Source organism: Sus scrofa, chromosome 14 (assembly GCF_054392235.1).
Source record: "Sus scrofa isolate SSC_HxYL_T2T_F1_AM1 chromosome 14, Sscrofa_HxYL_maternal_Yorkshire_Landrace_v2.0, whole genome shotgun sequence".
Classification (NCBI taxonomy): Eukaryota; Metazoa; Chordata; class Mammalia; order Artiodactyla; family Suidae; genus Sus; species Sus scrofa.
This window is the reverse complement of record NC_139396.1, coordinates 70,646,004-70,669,839: the sequence shown is the minus strand read 5'-3', so window position 1 is coordinate 70,669,839 and position 23,836 is coordinate 70,646,004. Positions and strand designations below refer to the sequence as shown.

General features: G+C 43.8%; 1 protein-coding gene and 1 pseudogene across 28 annotated transcripts in view; one reads left to right on the top strand and one right to left on the bottom strand.

The window, feature by feature from the left end:
* The window catches only part of SPECC1L (sperm antigen with calponin homology and coiled-coil domains 1 like), a 131,326-nt gene that overhangs the window by 82,199 nt on the left and 25,291 nt on the right, over positions 1-23,836 (bottom strand). For 12 of the 28 annotated variants that reach the window (XR_014826002.1, XR_014826003.1, XR_014826004.1 and 9 more), the window contains 4 exons: positions 21,652-21,841; positions 9,210-9,363; positions 4,127-5,760; positions 1,276-1,483 (listed from right to left, as the gene is read on the bottom strand). Coding sequence is in view for 19 of the 28 variants with exons in the window: in XM_084993897.1 (XP_084850023.1) it covers positions 1,276-1,483; positions 4,127-5,760; positions 9,210-9,363; positions 21,652-21,804 (2,149 nt within the window). In the remaining 9 variants the exon portion in view is untranslated. Of the gene's footprint in view, positions 1-558; positions 824-1,275; positions 1,484-2,378; positions 2,583-2,867; positions 5,761-9,209; positions 9,364-21,651; positions 21,842-23,836 lie in introns of those variants that run through there. The other 16 variants (XM_084993903.1, XM_084993906.1, XM_084993904.1 and 13 more) reach the window with 7 other exon arrangements.
* LOC110256837 (MAPK regulated corepressor interacting protein 2 pseudogene) lies at positions 11,495-12,133 on the top strand (annotated as a pseudogene).

Genomic DNA, 23,836 nt, shown 5'->3' with positions numbered 1-23,836 from the left:
CCATATACCTTTTACTCAGATCTTATTGTTATCAGTTTACCATTTATCATTTATTATCTCTGATCCCTGTCTGTTTGCCTGTATTTATCCCTAACTTTTTCCTAACCTTTAAGGATACACATGATGGTCCCGCATCTTTCAGTGTGTGGTTCCTAAGAATACACACACAGTTTGGTTATTGACTTCATAAATGCATACTGACATGATATGTTTATCTAATCTCCCACCCACACTCCAACTCTGTCACCTTGCCCTTTATAGCAACTCCTGGCAGCACTGAAGCCAGTAAGGCACAGGGGCTGAACATATTGCCTCCTTAGCCTGGAACTTTTTCCTCAGCCTCTGTCTTTTATGACACTGGCATTTTGAGGAATATAGCACCACTCATTCCTGGGCTTTTAGTACAACATTCCTCATTTTTTATCTGTTTAATGTTCCTTTACAATTTTTTTTCCCCCTTCGGCTGCTCCTTGTGGCATGCAGAAATTCCTGGGCCAGGGATCGAAACAGAGCCACTGCTAAGTCCTTAACTGCTAGGCCACCAGGGAACACCCAATGTTTCTTTATGAGTAATTGAAGTTATGCCTCAGCCAGAATATGGCCTAGTGATAACCATATGCCTCTATCACTTACACAATCACCCAGTCACAGTGTTGCCTAATTGTTCCACTGTATAATTTCTGATTGCTTCTTTTTCGTCATTTAAAACATAACAGTCTGTGGAAAGACATTTTAAGATCATGCAAATTTCTGTTTCCCACCAATTCTTTTTGGGGGGGAGGTCTTTCTAGGGCCGAACCCGTGGTACATGGATGTTCCCAGGCTAGGGGTCCAATGGGAGCTACAGCTGCCGGCCTGCATCACAGCCGCAGCAACATGGGATCCAAGTCACATCTGCAACCTACATCACAGCTTGTGGCAACACCGGATCATTAACCTACCGAGCAAGGCCAGGGATTAAATCCATATCCTCAAGGATACTAGTTGGGCTCATTATTGCTGAGCCACAACAGTAATTTCCCCCACTAGCTTTTCATTTAAATGATTTTTCATTATTACACAGAACTGTAAAGCCATGCTCCACTCAAACAGTTCTTTAGGAACAAAAAGCAGCTGGAAGATGGCATGGCCGTGGAAACATCACCCACCACACGTGCGTGTCTGCTGGCCACCAAGCTCTTGCCATGAACCTCTGTCCCATCAGAAGCCCCACTGTCATCCTGATACTGAACACAGACTCCTCCCATATGCAAAAATGTGTAGGACAACACTTACTTTCTAAGTCAGAGATGATGAGGTTGTCATGAAGCTTCACTGCCCGGTGCTGTTCCACTTCGTCTTCAAGTTCAAAGATCGTTTCTTTCATGTCACTCCTTTCTGTCTCTTTCTCTTCCAGCTCTGATCTTAACTTTTCTAATGTCATATTCAAATCTTCTATCTGCTTCTTAGCTTCCTCCTGGAAGGCTCGGTATTCATCTTCTACCTATGTAAAACGGATGGTGCCAATCAGAGAAATGAGTTGTTCTGAGATAATTCCTAGGACGTAGGTACCCACTGTTTTAGCTGGAACCCGAGTGTGAGTGGCTGTGTGAGCGAGAGCGACCTGTGTAACAACTATACAGAAGGCACTCTCCAAAAATAGGACTTGACACGACACACTTCAGCACTACATCTGCTGCTACATCACTCATTGAAATTATATGGACATACCACTGAACTGAACTACATTATTCATGAGAAAATTTTACACATCTTCCCTTCCCCAAAGTTTGGACTGAAGGCATACATCTGATTAATGATTAACATGCTTTCCAACAAAAATGATGTCTGATTTGTGACACTTTCAATATCAAATTAAAAATGGAAACAAAAAATTCTCAAATATTGTCATTGTCAAAGTGTTAGTTCATAACAGCCCCCAACCTATATGCTCGAACAAATCTCCTTTACTGTACCTCTTTAAAGTCCTCACTTAAAAAATTAACATTTAGGAGTTCCTGCTGTGGCACAGGAGAAATGAATCCAACTAGTATCCGTGAAGATGTGGGTTCAATCCCTGGTCTCACTCAGTGGGTTGGGAATCTGGTGTTGCCATGAGCTGCGTGTGGTGGTAGGTCACAGATGTGGCTCAGATCCCACGTGCCTGTGGCTATGGTGTAGGCCGGCAGCTGTAGCTTGGATTCAATCCCTAGCCTAGGAACTTCCATATGCCTTGGGTGTAGCCCTAAAAAGCAAAACAAACAAACATTTAGGAGCAGTGGGATGCAGGTTTGATTCCCAGCCCGGCGGGAAGGATTAAGGATCCGGCGTTGCCACAGCTGCAGCTTGGGTCATGACTGAGGCTCAGATCTGATCCCTGGCCTAGGAAGTCCATATACCTAGGGGTGACAAAAAACAAAAAACAAAAAACAAAAAAAAAATTTAAGGTTAGGGAGTCACCGCTGTGGCACAGTAAGTTAAGAATCTGACTGCAGGAGTTCCCGTCGTGGCGCAGTGGTTAACGAATCCGACTAGGAACCATGAGGTTGCGGGTTCGGTCCCTGCCCTTGCTCAGTGGGTTAACGATCCGGCGTTGCCGTGAGCTGTGGTGTAGGTCGCAGATGCGGCTCGGATCCCGCGTTGCTGTGGCTCTGGCGTAGGCCGGTGGCTACAGCTCCGATTCAACCCCTAGCCTGGGAACCTCCATATGCCCCGGGAGCGGCCCAAGAAATAGCAACAACAGCAACAACAACAACAACAGACAAAAAGACAAAAAGACAAAAAAAAAAAAAAAAAAAGAATCTGACTGCAATGGCTTGGATCACTACAGAAGTGCAGATTTGATCCCTGGCCTGACAGTGGGTTAAAAGATCTGGCATTGCCATAGCTGCGGCTTGGCTTGGATTCAATCCCTGGCCTGGTAACTTTCATATGCCATGGGTGCCGCCATTAAAAAATAAATAAATAGTTTAGGAGTTCTTTTGTGGAGGAGTGGGTTAAGGATCCAGTGTTGTCACTGCAGTGTCTTGGGCAGCTGTTGTGGCATGGGATTGATCCCTGCTCCAGGAATTTCCATATGCTGCCAGTGCAGCCAAAAATAAAAAATAAAAAAAATAACGTTTAAATTATTCAAATTTGGGAGCTCCTGTCGTGGCGCAGTGGTTAACGAATCCAACTAGGAACCATGAGGTTGCGGGTCTGGTCCCTGCCCTTGCTCAGTGGGTTGACGATCCGGCATTGCTGTGGGCTGTGGTGTAGGTTGCAGACGCGGCTCAGATCCCACGTTGCTGTGGCTCTGGTGTAGGCCGGTGGCTAACAGCTCCGATTCGACCCCTAGCCTGGGAACCTCCATATGCCGCGGGAGCGGCCCAAAGAAATAGCAAAAAGACCCAAAAAAAAAAAAAATTATTCAAATTTTAACCAAAGTCATACTGTTTCCTACTTTAAGAACTACTGCACTAAAACAGGAAATAAAATGTAAGCTAGAATAATTAGATAACTCATGCAAATAAACACTATATCAGCAACCACATGGAGCACAGAGTCCTGGCCAGACTGCCAGCAAACCTGGGCTGCATTTTGGACTGAGTCCCCACTACCATGATGCATGTAAAACCAGGGGGCTGGACTGAGTCCTCACTATCATGCTGCATGTAAAACCAATCAAAGATCTCCAAAGTCCCTTCCAGCAACGGATCATGGGCCTCTAAGCAACAGGAGCCTTCCTATCCAAAAGTATTTTCAACTCACAACAGAACTTCACTCGAAAACCGACGACAAAAAGCAGACACTGCTAATCCCACAGACTGGAGGACTGGCTCTCCATTGTTCTTATGTCAAACTACATTAGAGATGAGGACGTGAAATTGCACAACACATTCCCCTGGGAATAGCCAGAACTATGGACAAGCTCTGTTAGTCATTGTTAGTTGTAACTCTAGCCCCATCCATTATCTCTCTCACAGGAAGGAAAAGAGTAACAAAATGTAAGTGAGTGACATCATCACAAGAACACTTTTCACTCCATCCAAATACAAGAAAACCATCATGAAGCTTAAAAAGGGCTAAGCATACACCACCAAGGATGCTGGCCACGTACTGCAGCACGAAACACTGGCCCAGAAGGGCCCATCTACCTCAATGGTACCTTTGCGATGGTGTCCTGTAGCCGATTGGCATCATTCCGGGTGTGAGCCAGGTCCTCCTGCAGGCTGCTGGCCAGAGTCTCTGCTTTCTCTTTGTCCAGCCTGACACTCTCCAGGAGATCCTGAATGTCAGATTTATCTCCAGAGTTATGGATGGAATACAGCTCCGCCACTTTCTGCTTCTCATTCTCCAGCTGAGCCTTCAGGCGGTTCATCTCGATCTGGTCGGTGGCAACTGTGGCTTTGAACTCCTCCAATGTGGCTGCCAGGGCTGCCTTGCCCTTCTGCTCGGACTCAACGATGCGCTCCATATGGTGGTTGCGCTCCTTGAGCGCCCCGATCATCTCCTGAGCCTCCTTGTTGTCTTGCTCTGCCATCTTCAAAGTGTTGCTTAGGTGCTGCTGGACACCAAGAAGCTGCTCCCGCTCGAAACGTGTGTTCTCGGCTAGATCCATGTAGCGCTGTTCCAGTTCCATATAGCGCCCACTTTTTACATCCTCATCTATGACATAGGAAATGTGGTGCTCATCTAGAAGGGAGCGGAAATACTCAATCTGCCGGCCAAAGTGTTCCAACTTGTCACTCTGCTGACATAAAGACTCCATGAGAATCACCTTCTCCTCCCCGAGCCTTTCATTCTCACTGTTCAGCTCCTGGGTGATCTGCTGTAAGTCGGCCAGCTCCTGCAGAGTCGCCTGGAGCTCCTCACTCGTGCTGTGCTGGTTCTCCTCCATCTGGTGGATCCGTTCCGTCAAGCAAGCGACGGACACTTCACTGGCATTCCCACTACTTCCCTTCCGAGAGCGCTCTATGCTTGGAATGCCTTCTGACTCAGAGGACGACGGCGCATCCAGGGCATCATCGCTGGATGTGAGGGGCTGGTACACCTCACTGCACTCACTGTCCAGGTTGTCCAGAGAGTTGCTGTGCTGGTGGTCCATGAGAGTGCTTTCATCCTGGCTCAAGAGATCCTCCACTGACCCCGGGGCAGAGCCCTCCACCGAGGAAGTCAGAGTCCCTCCTCCGTCGCTCTGGTTGCCGGGGGTGATTTCAGGACTCAAGGACTGGTAGCCAAACAGCTTTTCAGAATGGTCCAACCTCTGCTCCAGGGAGAAGCCCAGTGCGTTCAACCTGTCCTTGAGCATCCTGTTTTCATTTTTCAGCTGGTTGAGCTCCTCACGGATAGCGGCATTCTGCTCCTGTAACTGCAACAAAGTGGACTCAACGTCGGTTGGCTGGTGAGCAGTGGCAGCTTCCTTCTCCTCAGTCCTCTCACCTCCCTCGGAGTGGTCCTCACTGATGCCCAGCTGAGCACGCATGTCCCGGAGCTCACTCCTCAAATGGAAAATCTCCACATCCTTGGTTTTGGCCAACGTGAGGAGATCCTTCACTTTGGCTTCCAGGGCAGCTCTGTCACTGATCTGATTGTCCGATTTGGACTTGCTCATACGGACGTCACATTCCGTGGCTGTGCGACTGCGGGAACGCTTGGCCAATGCCACATCATGAGCACCCTGACCTGCAGAAGGTAGTTTTTTGCTCTGGTTTAGTCGGGTACGTTCGCGTAATCTTTCTCTAGTAGAACTGGATTCTTTATTACCTGTAGAAGTGCTCCGCCTGGTTGAAGAACTTGTGCCTACATGTTTAAAACAAAGAATTTAAGGCCAAAAATTAGCAATAAAAAGGCACACAGTTATGCCTGAGTCTAATGAGATGAAATCAAAGGGTCTACACACTGACACTGACCTACACTGATCCTGCCTAAACGTCTGCTTATTGTAAGGCTCAGTTTCCTCTAAACCAGAAGATCAATCATCTTTTAATTATCAATGAAAAAGAAGTTACTATACACAGAATTGTACACTTTAAAGGGGTGAATTTTACGGAATATGAACTGTGTCTCAAGCTATCACATTAAAAAAAAAAGTTATACACATGAACTCAAATCTAAACCATGGCTTTCAACAGGTAGCCAGGGGCAGAGGACTCTATCATAGGCCAGATGAAGGTGCCTCTAGGGACATCCAGGTAAGTAGCAAACTAACTGCAGAAACAGACAGACAGTAAAGGAATTTCAGAGATGACCAGAAGAGAAGGGAAGCCTCTGGACAAACAAGAAATCTAAACTACCTACAATAAGCACGAAAAAAATATGGTCAAAGTAAATGCGAAACATTTTTCATACCATAAAATGTCACATAAATAGTACCAATAACAGAAATCATAGTAATAGATAACATGCACTTATACCTACCACACACAAACACATATTAACACTTTACATACATTAATTATACAAGCTTCATTATTATCATCTTGTTTTACAGATAAACTCCCAAAAAGATGTTAAATGTCAGCACCCCACAGATAAGACCTGGATGAGCCAGGACTGAATCGCAGGCAGGCAGCCTGGCGGAACCTGCAACTTAGCCACTCTGCTTCTCTAAGTGCTAGAAAATGACAATGCAGTAACACGAGGTTAATCATATACGCTGCACAAGTCACAATATTACTTAACTGCTAAAATGTTAAACCTGTGCAAACAATCGACATAATCATGTATTAATATAGAAAGGAGTACGTTCACGTACCTAGAAACACTTCAAGAAATTATAATATTTTTTACTTTGAAAATATAACCTGGTTTGAAAATATATACCTGGTTCATTATGTGGCAGGCACCAGGCTGCAGAGTAAAAGGGACTGAAAGGTCTACCTGACGTAGGATGTGGGAAGAGATCCATCACTCTGCCAGAGATCAGGTATAGAGCAGGGGAGAGAAGGAACACTGGCTGGCCACACCACAGACAAGGATGAGGAGGAAGAAAAAGCAGAAAGGAAAAGCACAGTCACACAGTCAGTGAGGTTTCTCTAGGGCCCTGAATGCCAGGGAGAATTCGGGGAGTCACAGAAACTAACGTTTGGTGAATTTTCTCGAGCAAGAAAGGAACACAGAGCAAGAGTGCTCTGATGGAAATTACCCAGAGGATGCTGAGTGAGACAAGAGGAAGAAGGGAGAGCAGTAAAAGAGGAATGTGGGCAGGCAGAGCAGTAAAACTAGAGGAAGGCCCACATTCAGGAAGCAAGAGCTCAATCTCCTTAGGAACAAGGAAAGGGCAATAAGTCTGCAACAGATTCCAAAGGCAGAAGCAACACAATTAGGAGGAACAACTGCAAATAGAGGCCAAAAGGGGGAAAAGATAGGGCAACTGATCTGGGGAGGTGAAAAGTGCACTCACCCTGGCAAGGGCAGGAGGCACTGGCCAGCAGGGAACCATGTATGCAAACATGGAATCTCACCCAGGAAATTCTTTTCTTTTTTTTTTTTTTTGGTCTTTTTTCCTTTTTAGGGCCGCTCCTGGGGCATATGGAGGTTCCTAGGCTAGGGGTCCAGTCAGAGCTGGATTGGACATAATTTCCTTCTCACTACATAAGCTGGAATGTAACCATAGTGATGACCCCAGGCTTGAGGGTAAAAGGCAAGATCCAGTTTCTACCTCACTACCAGCTCTGGGGCCTGGTACAAGGTGGATACACAGGGAGTAGTCACTGAGCAAATGCATGCATGGCTCTGGGCAAGAACTTAAGCTTTCCAAGGGCAGTTTTCATATCTCTAAAATGAGGATAAAAACAGCCTCTACCCCACAGGGCTACAGTGAGGTTGAATAGGAATAATGCCTCTAAAGCAAAGCTAGGACCTAAAACATTTTCTCATGGTGACCACATCGCACTGCTGTTAATTAACAGTGGGGTGTGGTCTGGGGTGGAAGGAAGGATCCAGAGAGTCAAAGCAGGTGAGAGGACAGGAGGCAAACCTGGGCTAGAAAAAAGTCCAGTGCACACAGGGGGGCCAAAATGATGGTAAGGAGGGTCTGCTATAATTTCTGCCAATTTGCTTCATAAGCTTTATTTCAAATACATAATCTTAAGTTGGATAGAAGTTTTAAAGTTTTTTTTTCTCTAAGTTTAAGAAGCAAAATGTGATACATTACTCCTTGACTACAGAATGAGATCTAAAATGAGCTGCTGCTAATGAAGGAAGAAAGGATGATGGAACTGGAAAAATACATCAAGGCAGCCCATCAGAGGCTGCTAAGCTCCTAGAGTGAGAGACAGCCTTCTGATGGATGGACGACCATACCCATGAAGGAGTCAGCGGAAGGTGGGCAGGGGAGGAAACTCAATTAAGGTTCATTAAGACTCTAGATCCAAAGACATTCACAGTAAATAGTAAACAGAACAAAGGAACATGGTCAAGGTCAACATATGAATGTGACACCAAAATCCAGATCATGGGCAACTCTATAGGGTCAACAACCAGGTTTCACAAAAATTAAATTGCAAGAAAAAAGGGGGATAAACTCATAGATGTAAAAATGAAGATTTAAGAGACACTTCACCAATTACTATCTATGGATCTTAACTGAATTCTGGTGAATCCTGATCCAAACAAATCAATAAATAAATGTATGTAATATTTATAAGGTAGTTGGAAATTTTAGTACTTACTGAATAATTTATGATTTTCAATAAATTTAATTTATTGAAAAATACATGATTAATTATTTCAAGGACTGATAATGGCATTGTGCTTTTTAGAGCAGAACTGAGGTTCCCAGGCCGGGGTTCCAACTGGAGCTACAGCTGCTGGCCTACACCATAGCCATAGCAACGCCAGATCCGAGCCATGTCTGCGACCTACACCACAGCTCATGGCAGCGCCAGATCCTTAACCCACTGAGCAAGGCCAGGGACTGAACCCGCAACTTCATGGTTCCTAACAGGATTCGTTTCCACTGCACCACCACTATTGTGAATATACGAATATATTTTTAAAACAATCCTTCCTTATCTTTCAAAGATAATTAAATATTTGTGGATGACATCTGGAATTTGCTTCAAAACAATAACAGGGGAGGTGGGTGTCAAGGGGCTAAGAGTGGCCATCAGGTAATAAGGGTGATGAGTACCAAATGCTTCGTACATGTTTGAAACTTTCTGCACTTAGCTGGAATCCCTAAATACCACTGCACTCTGCCTACTCAAACAAAAGGCAGCTCCCTCTAACACCAAGTGCACACATACCTGTGCTAGTCTTGGACTTGCTCTCCACAGTGGTCATGGCAGGGGCAGGTGCTGACGGTGCTGCAGAAGGGCAGGTGCTTTTCTTTCCTCTGACACCATTAGTCACTGTGACCCCTCCAGCCATCCCAGCTAAGAGATCATCACTGCTCTTGGTCTAGAAACAATAGAAGATAAAAACAAATTGACTAGATGAAGCAAGATTAAATAACATTTTCAGACAAAACAAAGACCTTGACTTTGACATTGCATTCAAGAGCTCTAGAAAGACTGATACTGCTCTGTGCTACAGACACAAAACCTCTTCACTACTTCATAAATGAGCACACTTCTTTTTTAAATATGAAAATCATAATGTATGCAAAGATTTTGAGGAAGCCCACGGTGTGCCGCCATGTGCCAGATTTGGTGAGGGATGGGAGAAAGTAAAGACATCCCCTTGCTATCCTCTCTCATCTAGAATGTGACTTATGAACCGGGATCACCTGAGTGACATCACACCCACTCTCTCCGGAAAGTCCTGCAGTCACAGAAGATGCCACCATGCAACTTCTAGAGAGAAGCAGCACCGAGAGTCAGGAAGAATCTCCAGTGCTCTGAACCAATTCAATGATGAAGCCAGTATCTACAAGAAATTATTCTGAAATTCACTTTCCTTATCTTATCTAATTTTTTAGTAGTCTAATTTAAGTCAAAAGTCAAAAATATACAAATTAAAAGCTATAGATTTTATGGTTAGAGTGAGGGTTAATCAGCCTAAATGATCATAGTACTTGAGAAAAACCATTTATAAAGTTTATATTTGTTTTATGAAGATGATTTTTTAAATACAAGCTTTTTATAAAGAAAAGAAGCCCTCTGGATGACTGGATTGGGTATAAACTCATTACTTAAGAAAACAGTGAAGAAAACTGATTTTACTTCTATAAAAGAGAGAGAACACAGAGGAGTTAAAAAGATCTACAGGGGAGTTCCTGTTGTGGCTCAGTGTAAACAAATCTGACTAGTATCCATGAGGATGCAAGTTTGATCCCTGACCTTGCTTAGTGGGTTAAAGATCCAGCATTGCCATGAGCCGTGGTATAGGTCGAAGACAAGGCTCAGATCCAGCGTTGCTGTGGCTTTGGCGTAGACCAGAAGCTACAGCTCTGATTGGACCCCTAGCCTAGGAACCTCCAGATGCCATGGGTGCAGCCCTAAAAATATAAACAAAACAAAACAAAAAAGATCTACAGGGGAAAAACCCCTGCTTTTATTTTATTTTTTCTTTTTAGGGCCGCACCTGGGGCATATGGAAGTTCCCAGGCTAGGGGTCCAACCAGAGCTACAGCTGCTGGCCTACACCACAGCCACAGTAACACAGGATCTGAGCCGCCTCTGGAACCTACACCACAGCTCATAGCAACGTAGGATCCTTAACCTACTGATCGAGGCCACGGATCGAACCCACAATCTCATGGTTCCGAGTAGATTCATTTCCACTGTGCCACAAGGGGAACTCCACCCCTGCTTTTAAATAAAAGAACCAAAAGTTTGCCCACAAGGTGAAAGCACAAGTTAACCAGCCAATTTATGTTGTTTTCTATCTGGAATCATGCTCACCCTTGGATACTCACAATGAATTCATTTCTACAAATTAAAATGGTTCATAAACAACTCAGCTCTAAATCAAAAGCCTCGGAGTTCCTGTCATGGCACAGTGGTTAACAAATTCTACTAGGAACCATGAGGTTGCGGGTTTGATCCCTGCCCTTGCTCAGTAGGTTAAGGATCCAGCGTTGCCGTGAGCTGTGGTGTAGGTCGCAGACACGGCTAAGATCTGGAGTTGCTGTAGCTGTGGCGTAGGCTGGCGGCTACAGCTCCGATTCGACCTCTAGCCTGGGAACCTCCATATGCTGTGGGAAGCGGCCCTAGAAAAAGGAAAGAATGAATGAATGAATAAATAAATAAATCAAAAGCCTCTTCCAGTTCTAAATCAGTGACTCCATGTGGAGCAGTATCACTAGGTAGGTCAATCTGTCTTACTAAAAAAGAGGCAGAAAGAGGATTAATGTTTTAAATTGTCAGAATTCAGCTTTGGTAATTTAGGGTTGTCACATTATTATAAACCTAGATCACATAGTGAGGAAGGGGAATCGTGCATTAATCATTAAGGATGGTTGCCCCTCCCTCCCCACAGCACTGGCCACCCATTAAAGGGGTCGAAGCTTCGTCAGCCAGGTGGAGGACAAGAGGTCTTGCCAAGGGCCGGCGGGCAGGGAGGGTGCACTGTGAGGGCCCTCTGCACCATGTACACCATCACCAAGGGACCAAGCAAGCTGGTCCCATAGCACCGCACAGGTCCCACACACCAGCAGGTGGAGAGCAGGCTCCTCGAGCTCCTGAAATGCTACTAGCATCCTGAGCAACCAACCCTGCAACCCCCACGGACACAGCCTCCAGGACCCTGGCCCTTGTCAAGTCCAGGGCTGAGGCTTGTGTTCAATCGGGTGAATGGCCGGTGGACTCCTGCCACATCCCCATCCCTCGAGGGAATCCAAGAGACGTAAACATCGGCCCACGAGGAGAACATCCGATTTGTGTCTGAAGCCTGGCAGCAAGTGGAGCAGCAGCTGGGTGGTGGCCCAGCCAGTGAGAGTGGGCCAAGGCCTGTGCAGTACGTGGAGAGGACCCCCAACCCCCGGCTACAGAACTTCATGCCCATCAACCTGGATGAGTGGTGGGCACAGGAGCAGGATCGCCAACTGCTCCTAGCTTTGAAGGAATGCTGCCTGTGCAGGGCCTGGCCCTGCCTCACGCTGGACCCTCTGCCAGGAGAGGACCACAGTGCCCTGTTCACCCACTGTGGCAGGCCAGGCTTCACCCTGGGCCTGGCCAGGCACCGGCCATACCTGAAGTGCCAGCATTTGGACTTTTGCATCTGCTGATACCTTGGTCCAGCTGTTCTAGACTGCCAGGGGATGAAACTGTCTGACCTCAGCCCTGCTTACTGTGCCCTGGGCCAGCCCATGGGGCTGGCAGGGAAGAGCTCCAGGCTAACAAAATTGAGAAACTGCCTCCCCCCAAAGAAAACATTAAGGATTGTTCATATTCCTGAAAACCAGTTTCTCTTAATAAAACTGGTCATCAAGTATGATGCAAAAAAATTGTAAATCAAGTTACATTTCCTCCCTGTCAATCTGTCCCTCATCTATTCATCAGTAAATAAACTCAGCATACTGCTACATTTTCAAATCATCTTTGTATACCGTCAATGAAAGTTAAAATTATCTTTGAGGGAGTTCCCATTGTGGCTCAGCAGTAACAAACCCAGCTAATAACCATAAGGATGCAGGTTCAATCCCTGGCCTCACTCAGTGAATTAAGGATCCAGCATTACCAAGAACTGTGGTGTAGATCTGGCGTTGCTATGGCTATGGCAGGCAGCTGTAGCTCTGATTCAACCCTTAGCCCTATCCATATGCCACAGGGCAGCTCTAAAAAAAAAAACAAAACAACAACAAAAAAAAAAAACAAATAAAATAAAATAAATAAATCTTTGAACAAATTCTCCATCCTCCACAAGGTTAAATATTCTTTCATAATATTTACATCTGAAGACCATGTTACAGAGTCCTATAAAAAGCAGCTTAATCACATTTCTCTGCTTACAATCTGTCTTTGGGTAATGGCAAAGTTAAACACACATCAGAGCATAAAATCAAAATCTATGTAATTATCACAGTAACTGTAACAGTACAATAAGGGCACAGGAATAAACCACACTGTGTACATATAGGGACTCGATTTACGACCAAAGAAGCAGTACAGGAAAAGCAGATTTTTCAATAAACAGTGTTAGGTCAATTGTATATTCGCAAAGAAAAAAATAATAAATGAGCCCTATTTCACACCACATCAAAAATCGACTCCAAGGCTATTATTTGAAATTCTGAATGATTCAAAAAAAAAAAAAAAAAACTGAAAAATTTGACTACATAAAAATTAAAATCTTAAGAAAATTTTTTAAATTTCTGCATGGCCAAAAAAAATCATAAGTAAAGTTAAGAAAAAAAATAACATACATAAGAAACTGGTTAAGTATATTTGTAATATCTCACAGACAATGGGCTAACATCCTGAATACACAAAGAATACTTAAAAATCAATGGGGAAAAGACAAAAACCCACAAAGAATAGTGAGCAAAATGAAGAATCACATACAATTGATTCACACAAATGTACAAAACAAGATGACCAGTCAAACACAGTAGGAGAAATGCAAATTCAACAGCACTGAGATAGCACTTCCCACCCAGACTGGTACAAAGAAAAAGGCAAAGTTCCTTTGGGAAGGATGGGGGAAGACAGGAACTCTCCTAAGTGGCCAGTGAGAACACAGCTTGACTGACAGGGCCTCACATCTAACAAAGATACACAAGCCTTTCCCTTCCGCCCTGCAATCTCCCTTCTAGCAATTTAACCTGAAGACTCACCTCCAACAATACAAAAATACATTAGCGTAGAGTTATTCACTGTAGCATTGTGTTTAGTTGCAAAATACTGGAAACACCTTAAACGCCTATACACAGGAAAAGTAGCTGAATAAACTATAGTACATCCATACAATGAAATATTAAACGGAAGGAGAAAGCTTGTTTAAAAATGGTATGGAGAGGTCTGTAGAATAAATTAAGTGGAAAAAAAAAGCCAAGTGCAAAAATATATCTAGGATTCCCTGCCATGGCTCAGCAGTAATGAATCTGCCTAGTACCCATGAGGATTCGGGTTTGAGCCCTGACCTCGCTCAGTGGGTTAAAGATCCTGTATTGCCGTGAGCTGCAGTGTAGGTCGCAGACATGGCTTGGATCCTGCATTGCTGTGGCTGTGGCATAGGCCGGAAGCTGCAGCTCTGATTGGACCTCGAGTCTAGAAACGTCCATATACTGCAGATTCTGCACTAAAAAGCAAAAAAAAAAAAAAAAAGTACATCTAATTATGTCAACTTTTGTGTAAGAAAGGAGAAATAAAAAATAAACACCTACTCATTTATGCAAAAAAGAAACACAGAAAGGGATAAACACAAACAAAATTAGACCGCTTACCTACAAGCAGTGGTAGAGTAGGAAGGGCGGGGGAGGGGAGGGGCACTTCTCTGAACATATCTCAGAGCTGAGACACCAGGAACTACAGGAGTTTCACGTGCTCAAAGAGAATAATTAAAGAAATAAGGGTGGGGGACCCTAAAGTGGAACACAATGGGAACAACTGCACTATTTTTTTTTTTTGACCACACCCGTAGCAGGTATTGAACCTGCACCTCAGCAACCACCCAAGCTGCTGCAGTGACAACGCCAGATCCTTAACCTATTGAGCCATGAAGGAACTTCCCAAATACAGTATTGACCATAAATCTCCAGAACTCCCAAGCTAAAAACAAAAACATATAAATTCTGAATTCTAGCTAGTAAACTTGTTTTTTTGCAGTGGTATGAATGAGCAAATCTATTTTCTGTATGTTCTAGTATTAAGGAAATAAGTAAATCTATTGTAGATAATGAAAGCTGCTATTGGAGGGAGGGATTACAGTTATGGAAAGTAGAAAGACTACTATCAACCGGGTATATCATCTGGAACTGGAGTATCAGTATGAACTCAGAGGTTTAATGTATATGGAGAAAAGCAGATACAGAAATTGGGAGATATGTAGATACATACATGAGTGTTTGCTTGCACATTCCTATCTCTGTCCGTGGCTTAGAAACAATACGTGCAAAAGCAATGAGCACACCTAGCTTCCAGGTGGTTTAAGTTCTAACCCCACTGGAAAGATCAAGGCCTCCTTGAAGAAAAAGCTGATTCTAGGACTGAAGCTGGAAAAGTAGGACATTCACCATGCCAGAAATTAAGAAATTGCTCAAAGAATAAGAGGAACATGTCAGAAGGACACAGGAACCAACCTGAAGGGGCTCCCACCTGACAAATCAGGAATAACCTGAGCATCAAAATAAATGGTGCTCACACTGTACAGCCCACTGAGCAAGGATCTATGAATCCACACCCACAGAAATGAATACATAAATGGGGACTGCCGGGAGTTCCCAAAATGGCAGCAGAAACAAATCTGACTAGTATCCCTGAGGACACAGGTTTGATCCCTGACCTTGCTCAGTGGCTTAAGGATCTGGCATTGTCCTGAGCTGTGGTGTAGGTCACAGATGCAGTTTGGATCTGGCGTTGCTGTGGCTTTGGTGTAAGCCGTCAGCTACAGCCCTAATTCAACCCCTAGACTGGGAACCTCCATGTGCCATGGGTGGGGCCCTAAAAAGACACACACACCCCCAAAAAAAAGGTTGGGGGGGTTGCCAACTAATACATAGAAGGAATGATGGAATTAAAAAATTACCATTTGGCAAAAATCGCAATAATTGATTCTGGAAAGAATTGCTAAAACTAGGGTGAAAGTTTGATGAGAAAGAGGCTATTTGCAAAGTGCCAAAGAATTTTTGATAAGATACTTATTTTTACAGAAGGAAACATAATGACCAGATAGTGGAGGAACCTAGCAGACACCACCTTCACCAAGTCAACATCACCAGGAACAGAACAGACTGACACCATGTGCCTCTGGAGACCAGAAGACATAGCTCCTGCAGGGCTCCTCCTCATCACAGGAAACACCAACACACCCAGACATGGAGGACAGTCTACGAACAAATGGGCCTACACTCTTTAGTAAATGTCAAAGTCATAAAAGACAAAGACTGAGGAACTATTTCAAATGTAAGGAGAATGAAGAACTTAACAACTAAATGCAACTCACGATCCTGAATGGAATCCTGGACCATAAAAAAATTTTCTTTTTTTTGCTAAAATGGACATTATTACAAATGATAAAAATTAAAGTCCATAAATTAGATACTGACATTTTAGCAATGTTCATTTCCAGATTTTAAAATTATACTATGGATAGAGTTCCCATTGTAGCTCAGCAGTAATGAACCTGATTACTATCCATGAGGACAGGACACAGGTTTGATCCCTGGCCTTGCTCAATGGGTTAAGGATCTGGTGTTGCCATGAGTGTGGGTTAGGTCGCAGATGCAGCTTGGATCTGGGGCTGTGGTGTAGGTTGGCAGCTGCAGCTCCAATACGACCCCTAGCCTGGGAACTTCCATATGCCACAGGTGTGGCCATGGAAAAAAAAAAAGTGAATATATTTAATGCCATTGAACTGTAAAAATGGTTAAAATGGTAAATTTTGCATGTATTTTACCACTTAAAAAAAAGACATCACAGGGGGAAAGAAAGTGGTCTGAACAGGCACTTACATGAGAAAATATCTATTTTTTTTTTTTTTTGGCCTTTTTAGGGCCGCAACCGAGGCATATGGAAGTTTCCAGGCTAGGGGTAATCAGAGCTGTAGCTGCCAGCCTACACCACAACCACAGCATCGTGGGATCCAAGCCTCATCCACAAGCTACACCACAGCTCACAGCAACGCTGGATCCTTAACCTACTGAGCAAGGCCAGGGATTGAACCTGCATCCTAGTTAGGTTCGCTACCACTGAGCCACAATAGGAACTTTCAGAAAATATTTAAATGTCCACTAAACACATAAAAATATGACATGGAAAGGTGCTTAATCTCACTGATAACAATGTAAATGCAAATTAAAGCCACTTTAGAACCCTCTACACACACTTGACTGGCTACAATGAAAACAGTAATGCAAGGAGTTCCCCACTGGCTCAGAAGGTTAAGGATCTGGCATTGCCACTGCTGTGGCTCAGACAGCTGCTATGACACAAGTTTGATTCCTGGGAACTTTTGTATACCATGGGCACAGCCCCTCCCTCCCCCCCCCCAACCCTGCAAAAAGAGTTTAAACTGGTAACCCCTTTGGGAAATGACTGGCTGCCTATTAAAGATCAATGCTGTTTACCCTACAACTCAGAAATTTCACTCCTGGTTACAGAGCCAACACAAATGGGTGCACGTGTGTACAAAAAACATGTGTAAAGATGTTCATAACAGGAGTTCCCGTCGTGGCGCAGTGGTTAACGAATCCGACTAGGAACCATGAGGTTGCCGGTTCGGTCCCTGCCCTTGCTCAGTGGGTTAACGATCCGGCGTTGCCGTGAGCTGTGGTGTAGGTTGCAGACGCGGCTCGGATCCCGCGTTGCTGTGGCTCTGGCGTAGGCCGGTGGCTACAGCTCCGATTCAACCCCTAGCCTGGGAACCTCCATATGCCGCGGGAGCGGCCCAAGAAATAGCAACAACAACAACAACAAAAAAAAAAGACCAAAAAAAAGACCAAAAAAAAAAAAAATAATAATAATAATAAAAAAAAAAAAAAGATGTTCATAACAGTTCAATGCTCAACAGCCCCAAAGGAAACCCTAGACAGATGTCCATCAAGAGCAGAGGAGGTGAATGACCTGCAGTCATTCCACAGTTAGTAGTCATCGAGGAGGAGCTACTTACATGAGAATCTATATACAAAACAGACACAGACTCATAGACATAGAAGACAATCTGGTTAGTAAAGGGGAAGCGGGGGAGGGGACAAATTAGGAGTTTGGGATTAACAGATACAAGCTACTACACATAAAATAATCAACAAGGATTTACTGTAGAGCACAGGGAACTATATTCAGTATCTTGTAATAACCTATGATGGAAAAGAATCCAAAAAAAAAAAAAATATATATATATATATATGTAATATAACTGAATCACTTTGGTGAACACTTGAAATAAACACAATATTGTAAATGAATTATACTTCAATAAAAAATGGTGGGTCTGTTCCTATAGGCAACAACAGAGATGAGTATCATGACCAAAAAAACAGAGATAAAGAGACCAGACACACACAAAACAAAACTTTTCATCCAATTACATCTATGTAAAGATCCCAAACTGGCAAAATGAATCCCTGGGGCTGGAAGTTAGAGTGGCAGTTAACTTCCGGAGAGGACGAAGAGGGCGGTGACAAAGGGGGCATAAGAGGGTTCAATGAAGTGCAGGCGGGCTCTGCTTCTTGACCTGGCTGGTGGCCTGGGGTACGTTTCGACTCAAAGCCCAATACAGATGACCTGTGAACTTCTCTGTATGTATGTCCTACTTCATCAAAATAGTAAAAACAAAGCAAAAAAATAAGAAGACAAAAAACCTCTGCACTTTCCAGCTTGCCTTTTACATGAAGGTACTTGTAGGCTCTGCTATTTTTCCCTATTTCTTTTAATATTTGTTACACAATTCTATAAATACATGTGCATTCCCACACATAAACATCCCCCATCAGCAACATTCCAAAAAACTGAAACTGATAAAGGAATAGATGTTTAGCTTACTTTTTCATAAAAGGTGCAAATGCAAAGCATTTGGTAAAAACACATAGATACAAATCCTGAAATATTACAACCAAGAATACATGCTTCAGAGTTCCCATTGTGGCTCAGCAGAAATGAATCTGACTAGTAACCATGAGGAAACAGGTTTGATCTCTGGCCTCACTCAGTGGGTTAAGGATCCAGCTTTGCCATGAGCTGTGGTATAGGTCACAGACTTGGCTCAGATCTGGTGTTGCTGTAACAGTGGTGTGGGCCGGCAGCTGCAGCTCCAATTCGACCCCAGCCTGGGAACTTCCATATGCCACAAGTGCAGCCCTAAAAAGCAGGGGGAAAAAAAAAAAAGAATACACACTTCTCAAGGTAATGTCCAAGTTTCACAGTCACATCTTCACCTCGAAATTTGAGATAGTGTAAAATTTTAGCTTGCAAGTTTCAGAGATGGACTGCTCAATAATACCGCTAACTAACTTTCACACCAAAAAGGTATGCTCACAAAGCATCATTGAGAGTCATCAATTATTTAGATAAAATCTAACTGAAGTAAATGCAGCCTATTAATTCTCATCTCTCAATTATTAGAAAAATGTGTCCACAGGACAATGAAAAAGTATTACTTCTAAAGGATTAACTGTGAATACCTGGGAGATGCAGACAGGGAGCAGACCATCTCTACCTGAAAGACAAACCCCTTCTGCTGCTGTGACAAAGAATGACCCACATAGAGGCCCAAGCCAGATGTTACTGCTACTCACAAGAATGGGAACAATTTCCTCAAAAGTTGCTGTGAAGAGCACCAGTGCTTTTCTTCATATTTACAAAAGCTCCATTCAGAATCAAAAGGGTCCTTACCAACACTTCACTAGATCTGGCCACCAACAATATTTGAAATAAGAGGCAAAGAAATGCATGTGCAAGTATGCTGTCACTGTAGGAAGTATCACATGAATCCTGTGCTGTGACACACATGTGTGTGTGGGTGTCCACAGGGGTGGATGAGTATGTGTATGTGGTGTCTAAATGATTAAGAGCCAAATGCTTCAATTCATCTGGCTGGTTGTCAATGTTCCACCAGTTACAGGAATGAGGTGTGGGAGGTGACAATATGCTAAAGAAGCACCATGAAATATGGAAACTTAGAAAAATAAAATACCACTTAAGTTAATAGGCTCTCCAAGCCTTTTTGATTTTTCCAATTTTTTCTATCATTTTCACTATTTTCTTCTTTCCTTATCATCTTACTCCAATTCCTAGTCAATGACATTTTTTTTCTTTTTTAAGTAAAAGCCATTGCTTCAGTCCAGGCAAAGAGTTCCCAAATAGTTTCACCTCTTCTATGACTGCTCCCATCCAAGCACACTCACAGAGAACTACTTAAATCAGCCAACTCTGTAGAGCCCAAGCCATGGGTAGCGGCACACGGCAGGGACACCACTCTGCCTTATGATGAAGAAGTACTCACTGCTCAAGAACAAACTGCCATCAACTCAGGGTCCCCACCTCAGAAGACAAGACACTCAGGGCACAGTCCAGCGAACCCCCAAGATGCTGGCAGCAGCGAGGAGGAGGCAACATTCTGTGTGTCAACACTTCAACCTGTTCCTCCAGCACTCTAAGTCGAGTGTGGCCCAGGCACACAGGTACTCCACTCCGAAGATAGCCCAGCAACTGAGTAACCAGCTAGGGTGGAAAACACCAGCTCTCTTAGACAAGGGAGGCAGTGCTGGCACCAAAGAAGCTGCTCAGGGTGCTGATGCAGACTACCAGAAGAAGGGCAAAGGTCTACCCCTGGCACCACCCCCAGGCCGTGGGATGACACCCAGTACAGTCAGGGCCATAGTAAGAAGGGAATCTCATGGCATCTCCAAGCCCAAGGAGTAAGTCTGAGATCAGTTTCGGCAACCCTGGAATAGAAAAACCAGCATTTCCTGCTAGATCTTTCAACACATATAAGGAAGTCCCTCATCAGCCCTTCCTGCAAGGTGCTTCTTAAAATAATTAAGTCACAATCTGTCAAAGCCCCTCCTGGACAAAAGGCTTCTGAACAGATCACATTTCAAGTACTGCTTGGTTTCTCCCTATTGGACAAGCAGAAACTCCAGGTTTTCTACTGCAAAACAGCAAACCCCAAAAAAGGCAAGCAAAGAACAAATAGAATTCTGGTCTGAGAAAGGCTGGAGGAAGATCGTGCGGATCTCTGTCCAGTGAATTTAAGACTTGACCAGCAGAAAAATGGCCTGGAGTCATTTTGACACAGACACTGAAAATACCCAGGGTAGACTGTTATTGTTGGGAAGCAATCCTGAGCTGGAAAGTTTCTAGAGCTAACTAGTAAAAATGCTACTAGCTCATACACAAAGCCCCTGCTGTGTGCCAGGCCCTGTTCCATCCACCATCATATATCCTCATTTCATCCTAACCACAGCCTTAGAAAGCAAACACCAAGCCTGGGACCAGCTGCTCATGAAGCCCAAGGTCTAACGTATCACCATCCTCTCTAGTGAGAACTAAACCAGCCTCTCAGGGAAAGAGTACAAAGAAAACTGGTTGTGCTCTAACTGAACTATTATCACCCAATTTTAAATGGGGTTAATACTGGATCTGCTGTAAGAAAATGAGGAACAGTTTATGGTAATAGTGTAACGGGGTAGCTGGGAATAAAGACCCCCTGTTTAGGGGTTTCAGGAACATTATACTGGCCATACTTTAAGACACAGCACACATGCTCTTTTCATTAAGTCTTCTCGGGCTAGAAACAATATTCCTATTTGAAGCTGCTTACGCTGCTTTCCTGCTCTCCCAGGGGACCTGACTTTTTCTTCTGTTTTACTTGTCCATGCAAATGACTCTTCTCCATCCTTTAATCCACAAGCTCCTGTGAAGGCAGGTGCTAGAGCACAGACACAGCCATTTGCTCACAAGCAAACCTGCTACTCTGTCTTATTCATTAAGACAGAAGAAAGATAAATGAAGTCCACCACACTGAACTGTCTTCAAAGCCACCAGCAGAGGATGAATCCAAAATAATGTTTATTTAATAAATCACACATAATATTAAGACTCACTCCTCCTAAAATCCATCACACATTTCAACATGCCATGTGAATACCTTTGACAATGCTGCTGCTGTTCCGGGTTTCACGAGTTTGCCTCCAGAAGATGCTGAGGAGCTGTTTTCAGGTTTCGTTTTGTCTGCTGCTTGCGTTTTGCTGATCCCAGACACTTTAGGCACTGAGCCAACACTCCTGCTTGTCTTCTTCATTCTGGGCTGCGTCTTCGTGAGGCATTTACAAGCAAACCTGTGGAGAGAAATGGTATTATATGGAGAACAAAACTGTAAGAAAGCTCTTTAAGAAATTTGTTTTTGAAGGACTTTACCATGAAATAAATAAAAATGTGTGAAAGTTAGGAGTTCCCTTCGTGGCTCAGCGGTAACAAGCCTGACTGGGATCAATGAGGTTTTGGGTTCATTCCCTGGCCTCACTCAGTGGGTTAAGGATCTGGCATTGTCGTGAGCTGTGGTGTAGGTGGCAGATGCAGCTCTGATTCAACCCCTAGCCTGGGAACTTTCATATGCCGCGGGTGCAGCTGTAAAAAAGCAAATAAATAAATTAATAAAATAAAAATGTGTGAAAGCTAGATGTCGCTACAGAAAATAAAGGATGAAAAATTCTTAGACTTGTTAATGAGAAAGCACCCTATTTTCAAGGCTTCCTTCTTGAATATTACTAATTTGAACTTATCTTGCACATTGTAGTTCTCTCAGTAAAAAGAGTATCTGAGCTCTCTAACAGGCCTGGCTAACACAATGTATATGGAGTGAAGCATCAATCACCCCAGCACGGGAATTAGCTATTGTGCAGGTCTCTAAGGGTGCTAACACTTTCCAAATCACCCAGCACAGTCTTAATTTCAAATATTTGTTGTGATATCCCCACATAAACCAGCAGAACAGCCCAGAAACTCCAACACTCAGGATCTAAATATATTTCCCAGTATATCTCTTTTATCAAGAGAAAGTGTCAAGACTCCTCATGAGAACATAAACCTCAATCTTCAGTTCAGAAAAGAAGGGCATTCTCCACACCTGTAAGGACCATGACAGCAAACCTTCCTTCCAAGGGAGCAGACTTGTTACACAGCTTAGAGCACCAGGAATAACACTGGCAGCACACAAAACTGCAGCCAGAAAAACCCTTTAACACTCTTTATTAGCTGAGCTAGAAGAGTAGTTTCTACAGTAATGTCATGTGTGGAATGTCTGGGTAAGTACGTAATAAAACTAATAAAAATGAATGCCTATCGTCAAGTAAGGAAGTTTATGTACGATGATTCTGAGAAACTATACTGAGCACAAAAAAGAGGTTGTTCTATTTTATGAAGGTTTCTACACACTAATAAAAATAAAGAGAAACTTACAGAATAACTGTTTGGAAAAGAAAAAGCTCATTCCAGTAACTTGAATGAACATTTACCCAGACTGTGCTCAAATGTTCCATATTTATCTTGCCTGACGTAACACAAACTGTACTAACTGGTTTGGAGGCAGAACAGTGAGACAGGGCGAAGGGGGCTCCGCCAGGTGATAAGGCCTCAGAGCGAAAAGAACACTGTTATTAACACCAACTGAAACACAGCAAGTCTTCTCTCCAGCCTTCCCCAACTTCCTGCTTATTCCTTCCAAAAAATGCTGTATTTGGAATGACCCAATCACCTCTCGAATCGCTTTCGGCCCTTCTGCCTACTTTCCTGCCCCATCCCGGCCCTCTCCCCAGAGCAGGCACTCCCTCCGGTTCAGCTCACCACCTATTTCCTACTGTTCCCACAGGAAGCTGAAAATGACCAAGACAGATGCAAGCAGCTTCCTACAACATGTGCAGTGTGGTCATGTTGCCAACCAGTAACTCTATGCTTTTCTCACCTACAGAATGAAGGAAGTAGACCAGGACACACACACACACACACACCCCGCCTCCATTAAGCCAAAGTACTACAGAAAAATCAAGTTCCTAAGAACCATTCCTTCTCATTTTCCCTTCGTATTTTTTTTGTCTTTTCTAAGTCTCGTATCTTGTAAACAGTTTCCCAAAGTTTCCTTCCTCTCCAAATTCCATGCCTACACACCTTCCTACACTAAGACTCTCTACCACTCCCTGTCTACCCCTCCAGCTGCTGTCAAATTAACTTCTTCTAGATCAGCACTATACAAGAGAACTGGCTGCAATGATGAACATGTTCTGTATCTATCTGTGCTGCCCAAAATACAGTAGCTAACAGCCACTTGTGGCTAGGAT